Source organism: Oncorhynchus masou, chromosome 30, assembly GCF_036934945.1.
Source record: "Oncorhynchus masou masou isolate Uvic2021 chromosome 30, UVic_Omas_1.1, whole genome shotgun sequence".
Lineage (NCBI taxonomy): Eukaryota > Metazoa > Chordata > Actinopteri > Salmoniformes > Salmonidae > Oncorhynchus > Oncorhynchus masou.
The window spans coordinates 613,228-627,157 of NC_088241.1; the positions used below are offsets into that span (position 1 = coordinate 613,228).

At 42.4% G+C, this 13,930-nt stretch overlaps 1 protein-coding gene across 1 annotated transcript in view; it reads left to right on the forward strand.

The window, feature by feature from the left end:
- Positions 1 to 4,792: 4,792 nt before the first annotated feature.
- Positions 4,793 to 13,930, forward strand: part of LOC135521730 (protein FAM171A1-like) — a 44,346-nt gene continuing 35,208 nt past the window's right edge. Inside the window, 1 exon segment of the mRNA XM_064947418.1 lies at positions 4,793 to 5,139. Within this exon segment, the coding sequence (XP_064803490.1) occupies positions 5,028 to 5,139 (112 nt within the window). The 5' untranslated portion in view covers positions 4,793 to 5,027.

Sequence of the window (13,930 nt, forward strand, 5' to 3'; positions counted from 1 at the left end):
AATGGCAGGAGCGTAGACTCGGGACAGGGCATCCGGTTTGAGATTCTTCGACCCGGGCCGATAGGTGAGGATAAACTGGAATCGATTGAAGAAAAGAGACCATCTAGCTTGTCTAGAGTTCAATCGCTTCGCCTGCTGGATATACTCCAGATTTTTGTGGTCCGTAAGCACTTGAAACGGGTGAGAAGCCCCTCGAGCCAGTGTCTCCATTCCTTCAATGCCATCTTAACCGCTAGGAGTTCACGATCCCCCACATCGTAGTTCCTCTCAGTCGGGGTAAGCCGGTGTGAGAAGAAAGCGCACGGATGAAGCTTCTTGTCTTCACCCCTCTGAGACAGGACAGCTCCAACACCAACCTCTGATGCGTCTACCTCCACCACAAATGGTTCATCCGTAGTCGGTAGTATCAGGATGGGAGCAGAGAGGATGCGCTGCTTGAGTCCTTGGAAGGCCGTCTCAGCTTCTCTTCCCCAAAAAACCTTGCATTGCCACCTTTGGTTAAAGCTGAGAGAGGAGCTGCCACCAAACTGAAGTTCTTGATGAACTTGCGGTAAAAGTTTGTGAAGCCCAGGAAACGCTGAACATCCTTAACGGATTTGGGGGTGGGCCAATCCGCTACCGCCCCTACCTTCCTAGGGTCCATTTGGATTCGACCGGGTTCCACTACAAATCCCAGGAATTGTACTCGGGATGAATGGAATTCACATTTTCCGGCTTAACGTACAGATGGCTGTCCAGGAGGCGTTTGAGTACTTGTCTGACATGCTTAGTGTGTTCTTGAAGGGAGCTCGAAAAGATGAGGATGTCATCCAAGTAAACGAACACAAATATGTTAAGCATATCCCTAAGCACATCGTTTATGAGCGCTTGGAACACCGCTGGGGCGTTGGTCAGGCCGAAGGGCATCACCAAGTATTCATAGTGACCAGTAGGCGTGTTGAAAGCGGTCTTCCACTCGTCACCAGGTCTGATCCGCACAAGATGGTATGCGTTCCGCAGGTCAAGCTTAGTGAAAACAACTGCTTCCTGGAGCAGCTCGAAGGCTGTGGCCATAAGGGGTAGCGGGTAACGGTTACGGACGGTTATGTCATTGAGTCCCCGGTAGTCGATGCAAGGACGTAACCCACCATCTTTCTTGGCCACAAAGAAAAACCCTGCTCCCGCCGGGGAGGTTGATGGACGCATGAGGCCTGCTTCCAGAGAGTCCTTGATGTAGGTATCCATAGCAGCTCGTTCGGGTGGAGATAGGGAAAAGATCCGACCCCTGGGGGGCAAGTGCCCGGAAACAGGTCGATGGGGCAATCGTAAGATCTATGGGGTGGTAGCATGGTGGCCCTCTGTTTGCTAAACACCAGTTTGAGGTCATGGTAACACTCGGGAACTCGGGTCAGGTCGATGGATTCTAAAGACTCGGGAGTAGAACTCGGGAATTCTGGAAAATACAAGTAGCTTGGCACGTAGGACCCCACTGCTTGATAGTGCCCACAGACCAGTCGATGTGAGGGTTATGGCTGTGAAGCCAGGGGTATCCAAGGACGAGAGGGAACTCGGAACAGGAGATCAAATGAAAGTTCATCAATTCCTGGTGTTGTGAAACTGAAAGTCTCAAGGAGGTAGTGACATGAGTGACAAGTCCAGATCCCAAAGGGCTTCCATCCAATGTAGTAACCCTCATGGGGTCACTTAGAAGTTCAGAGGGAACGCCATTCTCCTTCGCCCAGACACCATCCATGAAGTTACCTGCGGCTCCAGAATCTACCAAGGCTTGAAGGTGAAGCTTGTGGTTGTCCCAGGAGAGGGTGACTGGAATGAGCAGACGGGAGTTGGACGGATGGGAGGAGGTTATGTTTCCCGTTACAGTTCCCCCGGTCTGTACGGGACAGAGCGTTTCCCTGGAGCCCGGGACACGTGGAACGGAAATGGCCCGGTTTGCCGCAATATAGACAGCGTCGCTCCCTCATCCGGCGGTCTCTCTCAGCCTGGGAGATGCGTCCAATCTGCATGGGTTCCGGTGGAGCCAGTGATGATAAAGGTGGGGACTCGGAGCTGGGACTGATAGGAGCTAGAGGTCTACGGTTGAGTTCTCTCTCTCTCAGACGCTGGTCAATGCGTGAGGCCAACTTGATCAGGGACTCGAGATTGTCCGGTGGTTCCCGAGTGGCCAGTTCATCTTGGATAGTGTCGGAAAGGCCTTTCAGAAAGCACACCGTGAGCGCCTCGTTGTTCCAGCCACTCGCTGCTGCCACCGTGCGGAACTGGATGGCATAGTCCGTCACGCTGCGCCAACCTTGATGGAGAGTCAGGAGCTGTTTGGCTGAGTCAGAACCACTGCTTGGGCCTTGAAACACTCGTTTGAATTCCTCAGCAAAGGCAGAGTAGCTGGCACAGCAGGAACTATGGGCATCCCACACAGCAGTAGCCCAGGCCAGGGCTTTTTCCGACAGCAGGGTGATGATATATGCGATCTTAGACCGGTCGGTGGGAAACGACGAGGGTTGCAGCTCAAAGGAGAGAGAACATTGAGTGAGAAACCCTTTACAAGCACTTGGATCACCTGAGAACCGTTGGGGAGGTGGAAGACGAGGTTCAGCCAGGGGGTTAACTGCCATGGGTACGTGAACTTGAGGTACTGGGACGGGAACTGTTGCCGGGGTAAGTCGATCAGATATTTGCTTAATGGAAGTCAGCATCTCCGACAGAAGATGAGAATGTCTAGCCATTAAGGCCTCTTGCTGAACCAGGGCGGCTTCGTGGCGTTGGACAGTCTCCTGGTGGTGGGACAGCGTGGCAAAAAGGTCCTGGGAACTGGCTGCCTCTGGGTTCATTTTTGGCTCTGTGTTTCTGTCAGGACCCGGTTACGAACCTGGGTCTCCGGAGTGAGAAACAGTCACTTAACCAACTGAGCCACGAATAGACAGCAGAACCCAGAAGATGAGGCAGACACAGCAGTACTTAAGACGGTGTATTTAATAAAGAAAAATCCTAAAATACAAAAATGGCAAATCCAAAAGGTGGTAGGTAAAACACAAAAGAACTCAAAAGAAACTCACCAAAAATAAACAAAAACAAAAAACAGAATACCACAAGAACGTCACCCGGAATCGACAAGAGCACACAGAACACTAGGGCAGGGTGCTAACATACAAACACAGAGCACAGAACTGAGGGAAACAAAGGGTTTAAATACAATCAGGGGAAACGAGACACAGGTGCAAACAATAATGGGGATCAAGGGAAAAACACAGGGACAAAAAGCACAATGGGGACATCTACTGACAAAAACCCGGAACAACCCTGGCCAAATCCTGACACACATATTTTTATTTATTTTCAGTCCCAACCTTCAGCTGCCCTCAACCCTTCCCACCAATCTCTGAAACCATTCCGTTTACTTTTTGTTAGCTGTATGTGTGAAATAAGTCCACCGGTGGTATTTGTGATATCATTAACAATTATTATACAATTGGTAAACATTTTTTTAAATCAATTAGTGTATTTGAGTTTAGCCATAAAATGTGTTATTTTAGACTGGTTGAAATCTGTCCTTTGGTCTGATGAGTCCTGCATTAGATGACCTGGACTCTTCAATTGCCCAACCTCAATCCAATTGAGATGGTTTGGGATGAGTGAAGGAAAAGCAGACAACAAGTGCTCAGCATATGTGGGAACTCCTTCAAGACTTTTGGAAAAGCCTTCCAGGTGAAGCTAATTGAGAGAATGCCAAGAGTGTGCAAAGCTGTCATCAAGGTAAAGGGTGGCTACTTTGAAGAATCTCAAATATAACATATATTTAGTTTTGTTTAAGACTTTTTTGGTTACTACATGATTACTACATATGTGTTATTTCATAGTTGTCTTCACTATTATTCCACATTGTACAAATTAGTAACAATAAAGAAAAACCCTTGAATGAGTAGGTGTGTCCATACTTTGACTGGTATTAATAATGTTTTTAATGTAGTTAATGCCATTGTGTGAAGAAAAAGGCAATTTTGCACACTGTGGACACTAGTGTTGAGTGATTAACCAAAATGTCTGTTATTTTTCAGTTTTTAAAAACTAACTGATGTCAAGTAGATTCAATTATTTTAATTCCATTTTGTTCTGTGTTTTTTTCTGGGCTCAATGCACACGTTGTGCATTTTCCTTAGAGCTAAATTAAATCAATCCAGATCAGCATAGGCAACAGAGGTGAGAGGTGAGATGATGACTTGGAATGAGATAATAGTCATCAAATAAAACAAATGTAATATACACACCAACTGAAATATTTTATTCAAGTAATATCAATAAATGATGGCTAATAAGCATTAATGGGCAGTCACTACCATCATGGGACTTGTTTTAATTGTTTATTCTGTGTTATTACAGCATTTAACCCATATAATGCATAATGTACTTCAAGTTTAAAATAATAATCGAAATCGTAATCGAAAAACGTGATGTTATAACTGATCAATGATAACTGAAACCGAACCGACCTCAAAAAGCAGTAATTGCTCAGTGCTCGTGGACAGTGTACTATTTAGTAGCAAGTAGGAATTACATCTCTGGTTAAATGGCGTTTTTCATCAGTATTGTTTCAGATCAAAAATGTTTGGGCAAGTTATTATGGTTAATTAAAAACAAATACAGACTATCATCATAAAGCAGTCAACTCTTCAACACGTGTTGATTTGCGGTGGTCAGACAACCACTTCAGTGAGTCGCCAGGAGATGGCGGTCAAACCCCACAAATGATTCTGCTATGCGCCTGTTGGGGCAGCGTCTGGGGTCGGAATAGTTAACGTGGGGCCGCCCTGGCTTCAGTGACTTTCTTTATTTTTTAAAAGAAGAAAAAAAAGAACCGACCGAGCAGCAGGAGGGTGGGATGCAGAACTGAACAGGACATACTGAAGGAGAAAATAGAGGGAAAGCTAATGCTACAAAATATGGAGTCTTACCCGATGTACATGTGTGTGTTTTACAATACATTGATGTAGCCAGTCAATATTTTATATTTATTTGAACTATTTTTTGTGTGCGCAATGACGAGGGTCGGTGTTTTGAGCAGGACCGCAGCGATTGTGCTCTGTCTTTTGGGATGCAATGTGTGGAAAGCGGTAACCAAAACCCTGCAAGATGACAACGCTCTAAAAGGTAGGTAGCTGATACAAATGGTTCACTTTATTCAAAGTACTTGTGAGATGTTATGCCCAATATGTTCGTCTTGCTAGCTAGCTACTTGTATAGCTAGCGATAACTTGGCGTTGATGGCTTATGTGCTAACTTCAGATAGTTATCTAGCTACGTTAGTTAGCTTTTCAATTGGCTAGTTATATAACGTTCATTTGGCTGTCCTTTACAGCCACAAAACCGTATACATACGTTATCTCTCTGTGGTTGTTCATGTTTAATTTGGCCAAGGTATTATATCATTTGAATGGTTTGAAGTGCTTTTGTGTCTCACAACGTGTCCTCAACTGAAACAAAAACACCTCACCATCTTACCTAGCTAGATAGCTAGACCTAACTGATATTGCATGTTGTTGGCAAGAGGCTAGCTAACATTAGCTAGTTAGTTGATGCTAAGTTCTTCTGCAGCCTCTCAATTGTAATGGATAATTTTGGTGCAAGCCTTAGCTAAAACATGTTTTACTTGTCCTTATTCAGATGAGGTGGAAACGTAATTTGAGCATGTTTTTTTGATGCAATGTGGATTGTTTTCAGACCAGCAGTATTCCACGAGAGAGATAACGTTTATGCATTTTGTGTATGAATTTGACCACGTATGCAGGAGATTCCTCCAGACATGGTTATAAGCTAGATGCTGCAGATGTGAGTGGAAGGAGGAATCTCACACACACCACCATCTCTCATAAATGAGTGAAAGGCAGTATATGACAGGTGGCTTTTGCTTCACTGCCTCTTCCTTCACAGCCTCCTGCTGAATTGGGGGCAGTGCTGGAAATGGTTTAGGCTGGGCCCAGGGACGCTATTTGTATCATTCTGTGGTTTTATTCGTTGTTACAGACATGAGTGAAATGGCAACACACTGTAAAGCGTAGTTAGAATCACTGCAGATGTATTTCATTCAGACACTCCAAAGCGTTCTCTTTTTTTAAAGAGAAGAGTGCTTCCAAGACTAGCCGTATCTGTTTCTCTCATGTACTCACTCACTTATTCTCACACACACTACTTTGCTTGGAGAACTGTGCGGCTCTGTTTTGCTGCTTCAGTTTTCATTCTAATTTTGTTTTTGTTAATCATATTGCTGTGACTGAGTGTGTGCGCATAGTTGTGTGAGGCCCTAACCAAACAGTTATTTATTAGACTATTTTGTGTGTCCTCGTCTGTCTGTAACTAAATATTAAGTGTCCCCAACTATCACGCGATGTCAACACATGATGTAGGTGCCTATTAAGTTCCTTAGAGAGAATTATTGATGCCTTCTGAGCATCTCTACTCAGTATTTTGATTGACCCCTCCCCCCCACCCCTCTGTTTTTCTCTCTTCTCTCTCTCTCTCTCGCTCTAAAAACCCTTCAGACCCTCCCTGGGGCTCTTGTTGATACTGAGGGCTTCTTCTCATCTCTCCTCTCCTCACACATAGCTAGCTATATATATGGAGGCAGACAGACGACACATAGTTAGCAACATGGATGCAGACAGACACACAATTATAGATCCAACTCATTTCTGCAACCCATAATACACTACAGCTGGGAACAGGCTCACTGCAGCCAGGGCTAGAGGACAGGGTGCCAGGAAGACCAAATCATGTTGAAGTGTTTGTTTGTGTGTGTGCCTATGCATGTGACACACTGCAATGCAGCACTCTGCTTATTCTTGGGGCTTGTGCACAGAGACTACTATAACAGTCCTTTAAACACACTGCTGCAACAGTTTTCCACCAGATCTATAATTTTGTAATACATATGTATTGTGTTTCCGTATATGTGTGTGTGTACATGTGTATATATATATATACATGTGTTATATATGTGTTTCCGTCAGAACAAAATCAATGATCTAATTATTGAATTAAGAGGGACTGAATAAGATCTGTGATTTTTGTTGAAGAAAGCACTTGGCAAAACACTGAATAAAGTACAGTGTCTGTTCTATACCTTCAAATTACATTTTTACAATAGTATTTTTCTGTCACAAAATAGATATTATAGCCTAGCTATCATCGTAACAGTAGCAGTATTATTTGGAAATTCTGTACATATTTCATTGTTTTTTTAACAATTTTTTTTTAAGGGGTGGATCAGCTTAATATTGCAGAAAGATTGTTGCTTCCATCAATGTAATTGTCTGCATCATTTCCAATCCCCCATATATTTTTGGGGTAAATGTAGTGTGGTTCGTTCTGTATTGTGTACTTTTAATTAAGACGCTGCCACAACTGGAGGTCTGCTAGTTGAATAATTCTTTTATTTGCGCTGCACACGAAGAGACAACACACATTATGTTGACCCTTGGCGCAGTCCTAGCTCTCAGGCACCTTGCTAGCCGAAGGTCAGGCAAAAGTGAACAATAAGGGGGTACAGAAACACAGATCAAAATATACACAACTTTTACAATCACATGTACAGTAGGGCAAAAAAGTATTTAGTCAGCCACCAATTGTGCAAGTTCTCCCACTTAAAAATATGAGGCCTGTATTTTTCATCATAGGTACACTTCAACTATGACAGACAAAATGAGAGAAAAAAAAATCCAGAATATTACATTGTAGGATTTTAATGAATTTATTTGCAAATTATGGTGGAAAATAAGTATTTGGTCACCTACAAACAAGCAAGATTTCTGGCTCTCACAGACCTGTAACTACTACATTAAGAGGCTCCTCTGTCCTCCACTCGTTACCTTTATTAATGGCACCTCTTTGAACTTATCATTATAAAAGACACCTGTCCACAACCTCAAACAGTCACACTCCAAACTCCACTATGGCCAAGACCAAAGAGCTGTCAAAGGACACCAGAAACAAAATTGTAGACCTGCACCAGGCTGGGAAGACTGAATCTGCAATAGGTAAGCAGCTTGGTTTGAAGAAATCAACTGTGGGAGCAATTATTAGGAAATGGAAGACATACAAGACCACTGATAATCTCCCTCGATCTGGGGGCTCCACGCAAGATCTCACCCTGTGGGGTCAAAATGATCACAAGAACAGTGAGCAAAAATCCCAGAATTTGGTTTAAATAATGCAAAAACAAAGTGTTGGAGAAGAAAGTAAAAGTGCAATCTGTGCCATGTAAAAAAGCTAATGTTTAAGTTTGCAGAACAAGGGGAACAACTACTTCAAGGTCTCAGAGCAACTGACATCACTGATTGAAACACTATTAGCGCACACCCCAACTAGCTAGCCATTTCACATCGGTTACACCAGCCTAATCTCGAGAGTTGATATGCTTGAAGTCATAAACAGCTCAATGATTGAAGCACAGCGAAGAGCTGCTGGCAAGCGCACAAAAGTGCTGTTTGAAGTAATGCTTACGAGCCTGCTGCTGCCTACCATCGCTCAGTCAGACTGCTCTATCAAATATCAAGTCATAGACTTAATTATAACATAACACACAGAAATACGAGCCTTTGGTCATTAATATGGTCGAATCCCGAAACTATAATTTCGAAAACAAAACGTTTATTCTTTCAGTGAAATACAGAACCGTTCCGTATTGTCATTGAAAATAAGAATGTGTTCTTAACTGACTTGCATAGTTAAATAAAGATGTTAAAAATGTAAAACAATTGGCCACAATCGTTGTCCAAAAATACAGATTACCGATTGTTATGAATATTTGAAATCAGAAATCGGTCGACCTCTACATACTCATACTTATATTAATACTTTTTTAAGAATATACCTTTATTATTCCCCGCAAACCCTACCACCCTTCCCCCAATTGGATTAAAGTAATAAACACGTGGGCTTCTACCTTCAGTTTATACATCTTATACACATTTTACAGAAACAATCTTTTACAGTAGTTATATTTTGTTTTTCGTTCTTCCTCTTTCTGATGTACACATTTCATTGTATGTATTTTATTTGACAAAATGTGTATTTTTCAATAGCTAAATGTGTGCAGATCAAGTATTGATATCATGAATTGGATTCCTGCCTGTAACTTGATGAAAATCAGTGTTGTCAACAAACTAGCTAATGCTAGCTAGCAGAGAGGTTGAAGGCGCGGAGAAGCCCTGATGACATCGAGCTGCCTGTCCTTGGACATGCTGGCATGACCACCACCTCCAACCAGCACCTCTGCTGACCATCTAGCAGAGCTTCTAAATCCTCTCATGCCCGCTGTGGCCATCTGCCGGAGGCTTGAAGAAGCACTCCGGTTTGATCGAACTGATCAAGCTACTGTTGTAGCCTAAATTTCTTTTTACATTCCATTTTGTTGTTTATTTTGCTTAACAAGTGCTTTGCGATTCTGTTTAATCAATTATTATTTATACGTGTAAAATATTACTGTCCTCAGATTTTTAGTTCATAGATTTTAATGTGTATTACAAAAGGTTTTGTTGGAAAAAGCTATATGTCCATTGTTTAGCTGGATTACAATGTTTGTATCCGGTATATTTAACATATGAATTCAAAACATAATGAATTAGCCTCATGCTGTAGTATTTGGTTAGAGTTAGGCCTAGTCCCAAATGGCACCCTATTCCTGTTGGGAAAATTATGATTAAATGACTGAACAAATCATTTTAAATGGAACTGTAACTAAGTAAACGTATACTCTGTTTTATTATATCTGATTAACAATATGAGTTCATAAGAAGGGATTGTGTGACACGGACAAGGAGTAATTAAAGTTAATGAACACCATTCCAACTAGGCAGAAACTAATGGGTTGTGGATTAAGTAAGCAGATAAGGTTAGTTAACCTATGGTTGAACTGACAAAACTGAGCTCTGGGGTGTTTTAGATAAGGCTGTGAGTGCATGCCTAGGTTTTCTGTTAATTAGAACTGTCAGCTAAGTGGTGATCGATAATGTTGATGAGTCAAAAGTTAATTCAGTTATGTTGTGTGACCTGTGAGTGTGTTAGTAAGTTGGAATGAACTATTAACCTCACTTTGTCCCGGTCGAGAGGAGGGGATTCTGTTAACCTGTTGAAACTCCCCATCCCGGATCCGGGATCGTGACTAAAGCCTCAGGCTCATTAGCATAACGCAACGTTAACGATTTCTGAAAATTGCAAATAAAAAGAAAATAATGCGCCTGCTCTCAAGCTTAGCCTTTTCTTAACAACACTGTCATCTCAGATTTTCAAAATATGCTTTTGAACCATAGAAATTGACTAATTTGTGTAAGAGTATGCTAAGCTAGCTTAGCATTTTGAGTAGCATTTAGCACGCAACATTTTCACAAAAACCAGATAACCAAATAAATAAAATCATTTACCTTTGAAGAGCTTCGGATGTTTTCAATGAGGAGACTCTCAGTTACATACCAAATGCGCAGTTTTTCCTGAAAGCGTCTGTGTGTAGGAGAAATCGTTCTGTTTTGTACATCGCATTTGGCTACCGAAACGAACCGAAAATTCAGTCACCTACAACGTCAAACTTTTTCCGAATTAACTCCATAATATCGACCGAAACCTGGCAAACGTTGTTTGGAAACAATCCTCAAGGTGTTTTTTCACATATCTCTTCATTGATATATCGTTCGTGGAAGCTTGCATTCTTCTCTAAATTCCATGGAAAAATACTTGCAGCTGACTTTTGCGCACCAATTTCGGCGCAGGACACCGGGCGGACACCTGGTAAATGTGGTCTCTTATGGTCAATCTTCCAATGATATGCCTACAAATACGTCACAATGCTGCAGACACCTTGGGGAAACGACAGAAAGGGCAAACTTACTCCTCTCGCATTCACAGCCATATAAGGAGACAATGGAAAACCGAGCCTCAAAAATCCTGCTCATTTCCTGGATGCCGTCTCATCTTGGTTTTGCCTGAAGCTCACGTTCTAGGGCACGCACAGAAAAAATCTTTGCAGTTCTGGACACGTCAGAGTTTTTTCTTTCGAAAGCTATCAATTATATGCATAGTCGAGCATCTTTTTGTGACAAAATATCTTGTTTAAAACGGGAACGTTTTTCATCCAAAAATGATATAGCGCCCCTAGAGTTTCAAGAGGTTAAGCAATGAAATTACGTCATGTTTTGTATATAAACTGTTGCTCGTGGTAACGTGGCAGCGCGCTCCGAGAATAAATTCTGTTACCTATTATTGAAATGGCTGGTCTCCGTCTATTTTATGCAAACAAGAATCTTACAAATTCTCATAAAATAGATGAAGGGTTTTCAATTAATGAAAACACATTGGCATAATTAAATTACAGTAACAATTCCCATAATAGTGCACTGCTTTTGACCAGAGCTCAGGTCTCATTATTGTATTGATACATTTTTAAGTGCATGTATGTATGTTTGTGTTGACGTCACAAATGTATCATTTGTACAATTCTTTATTAAAGGTCCAATGCAGCCGTTCTTATCTCTTTCTTATTGCTTTCCATTAAAATGGGGCGGCAGGGTAGCCTAGTGGTTAGAGCGTTGTTAGAGCGTTGGACTAGTAACCGAAAGGTTGCAAGTTCAAATCCCCGAGCTGTCGTTCTGCCCCTGAACAGGCAGTTATTAACCCACTGTTCCTAGGCCGTCATTGAAAATAAGAATTTGTTCTTAACTGACTTGCCTAGTACAATAAAGGTTAAATAAAAAAAATAATGGTAAAACATTTACAAAAATAGCTTTTGAGCGAAGAGCAATTTCTTAAGCAATAATTGAGCTAGGACTGTCTGAGTGGGGAAGGAGGAACTGAAAACTAGCCATTAATAACTTGTATTATTGGTCTATTAAGTAATGTACCGCCTGGTGATATTACCAGGCAGGCCAAAACTCCATTCCACCAAAACAGGCTGACATTTTTTTTCAAACAGCTCTTACACTAAAATAGCACTATCATATTTTTCACAATTTCACAATATTATTCCAACTTTTAATAGTTTGGGAATGTAATACAAAACACAGGAAAAGGTTTTGACTGCAGTGGGTCTGATTAAAAAAATAAAATATATATATATATAATTTTTTTTTTTTTTTTTTGTCACAGACTGTGTAAAACCTTGCAGTGCTACTTTTTTCTCAGTGAGTGAGGTGGATATATCTTGTTTTAAAACTAAATGTGATCGTTTCATTTTCTAGAGACAAACACTCTAGAGAGAAGAGGTCTATCATGTCTATCCCCACGTCTTTATACACACAAAACCAGGAAAGCGATGAAGGAAATGGAGAGTGTACGATAAATAGACCTAATAAGAGCAGAAACGGAGAGAGATGGGGAATCCCCCAAATATTAATGAGATAACTCAAAGGATTTATTTTCGTAGAACACAGAACACTGTAGTTTCCTAGTGTGCCAAGGAGGAGTTTGAAAGGTTGTGATGGTACCAAAGAAAGCCTCCATCTCTCCTCTCCTGCAGAGTTGAGGGGATTATTCCCTATATACTGTAATCTCTGCCTACTCATTTACTGTCCTGGAATATTGATCGGGATATTTTAAAGAGAGAATTTGGTAGGTTATGTTAAAGATGTTGTGGTGGATTATCCCTATCCTATTACATTTTTGTGTGTTTGCGTTGAGTGGGAAGAGAAAAATCACCAGCAGGGGTTGAACCGGTACACACACCAGGAGTTAACAGTATCTAGGACCAGATCTGACAGTTTAATAACCACTAACCATGGATACCATAAGCACAACCAGTTGACCTTTGATAGCAGTAGCCATCCATCAGAGCCGCTAGTAGCCACAGACAGAGGATGCTACTGTCCTCCTGCCATTATTATGGCTCAGTGATGATGTCCAACTCCCTCTACCTCACAGCAGGCTCTGATCAATAACCTCTACACACACTCACACAAACACAATGATACACACTGGCTCTACCTCTCACACCCATACTGTCTGTCTCACACGCCCTGCTGCTCTGGCTGCTGTTGCTTTGGCTAATTGGTGGTAGATCTCAGCATCAGGTCAGGAAAAACTCTCTTTGATGCCTTTATCCTCCATATGGCACACAGACCGACAGACCGACCGAGAGCCAGTAACTGAGAGAACGACTGGTTTAACAGGGCTGCTGAGACACAACATTTCTCTTCCTACATGCGTATGTTTTTGCGGTGCACTTTTTTCAGAGGGCTGTAGCCTGTTTAAGGATGTCAACAGAGATTTATTGGATCAGAATGGGTGTGTGTGTGTGTGTGTGTGTGTGTGTGCGTGCGTGTGCGTGCGTGCATGTGCCCCAGTCTCCCAGGGGAGCTCTTCAGAGTGAGCACAGCTGGTACCCCTAAAGAAGGACGAAACACTGGGACAGGAAGTGATGTACCATTTTAAATACCTCCCTCTCCCAGACCCACTACAGTGAAACTTAAAATGTTTGTTGCAACTAGTTAGGTAAGTGATATATTTGGGCGACCCAGATAGATAATCTGTAATGGTCCGTCTCCTGTAGTCTGTATCTGTCTGACCCTCAGTGTGCCTGTTACCTGAATAATCATCCAGCCTGGGGTTGGGAGTGGAGGGTGAGCATGGTCGGGGGACGGGGTAAGTGTGGGTGTGTCTACCAGAATAATCATCCAGCCTGGGGAGTTGGGAGTGGAGGGAGTGCATGGTCGGGGGACGGGGTAAGTGTGGGTGTGTCTACCAGAATAATCATCCAGCCTGGGGTTGGGAGTGGAGGGAGTGCATGGTCGGGGGACGGGGTAAGTGTGGGTGTGTCTATGTAAGGCTAAAGGATGTGTATGTACGGTAGGGGGGAGGGGCACACCCTTTCAGCCTTAATTAAGGGCCAATGATCAGACACCACTTCCCTTATCACAGAGACAAGTGTCTGCAACAAGAGGACAGATGAGAGAGGGTGTGT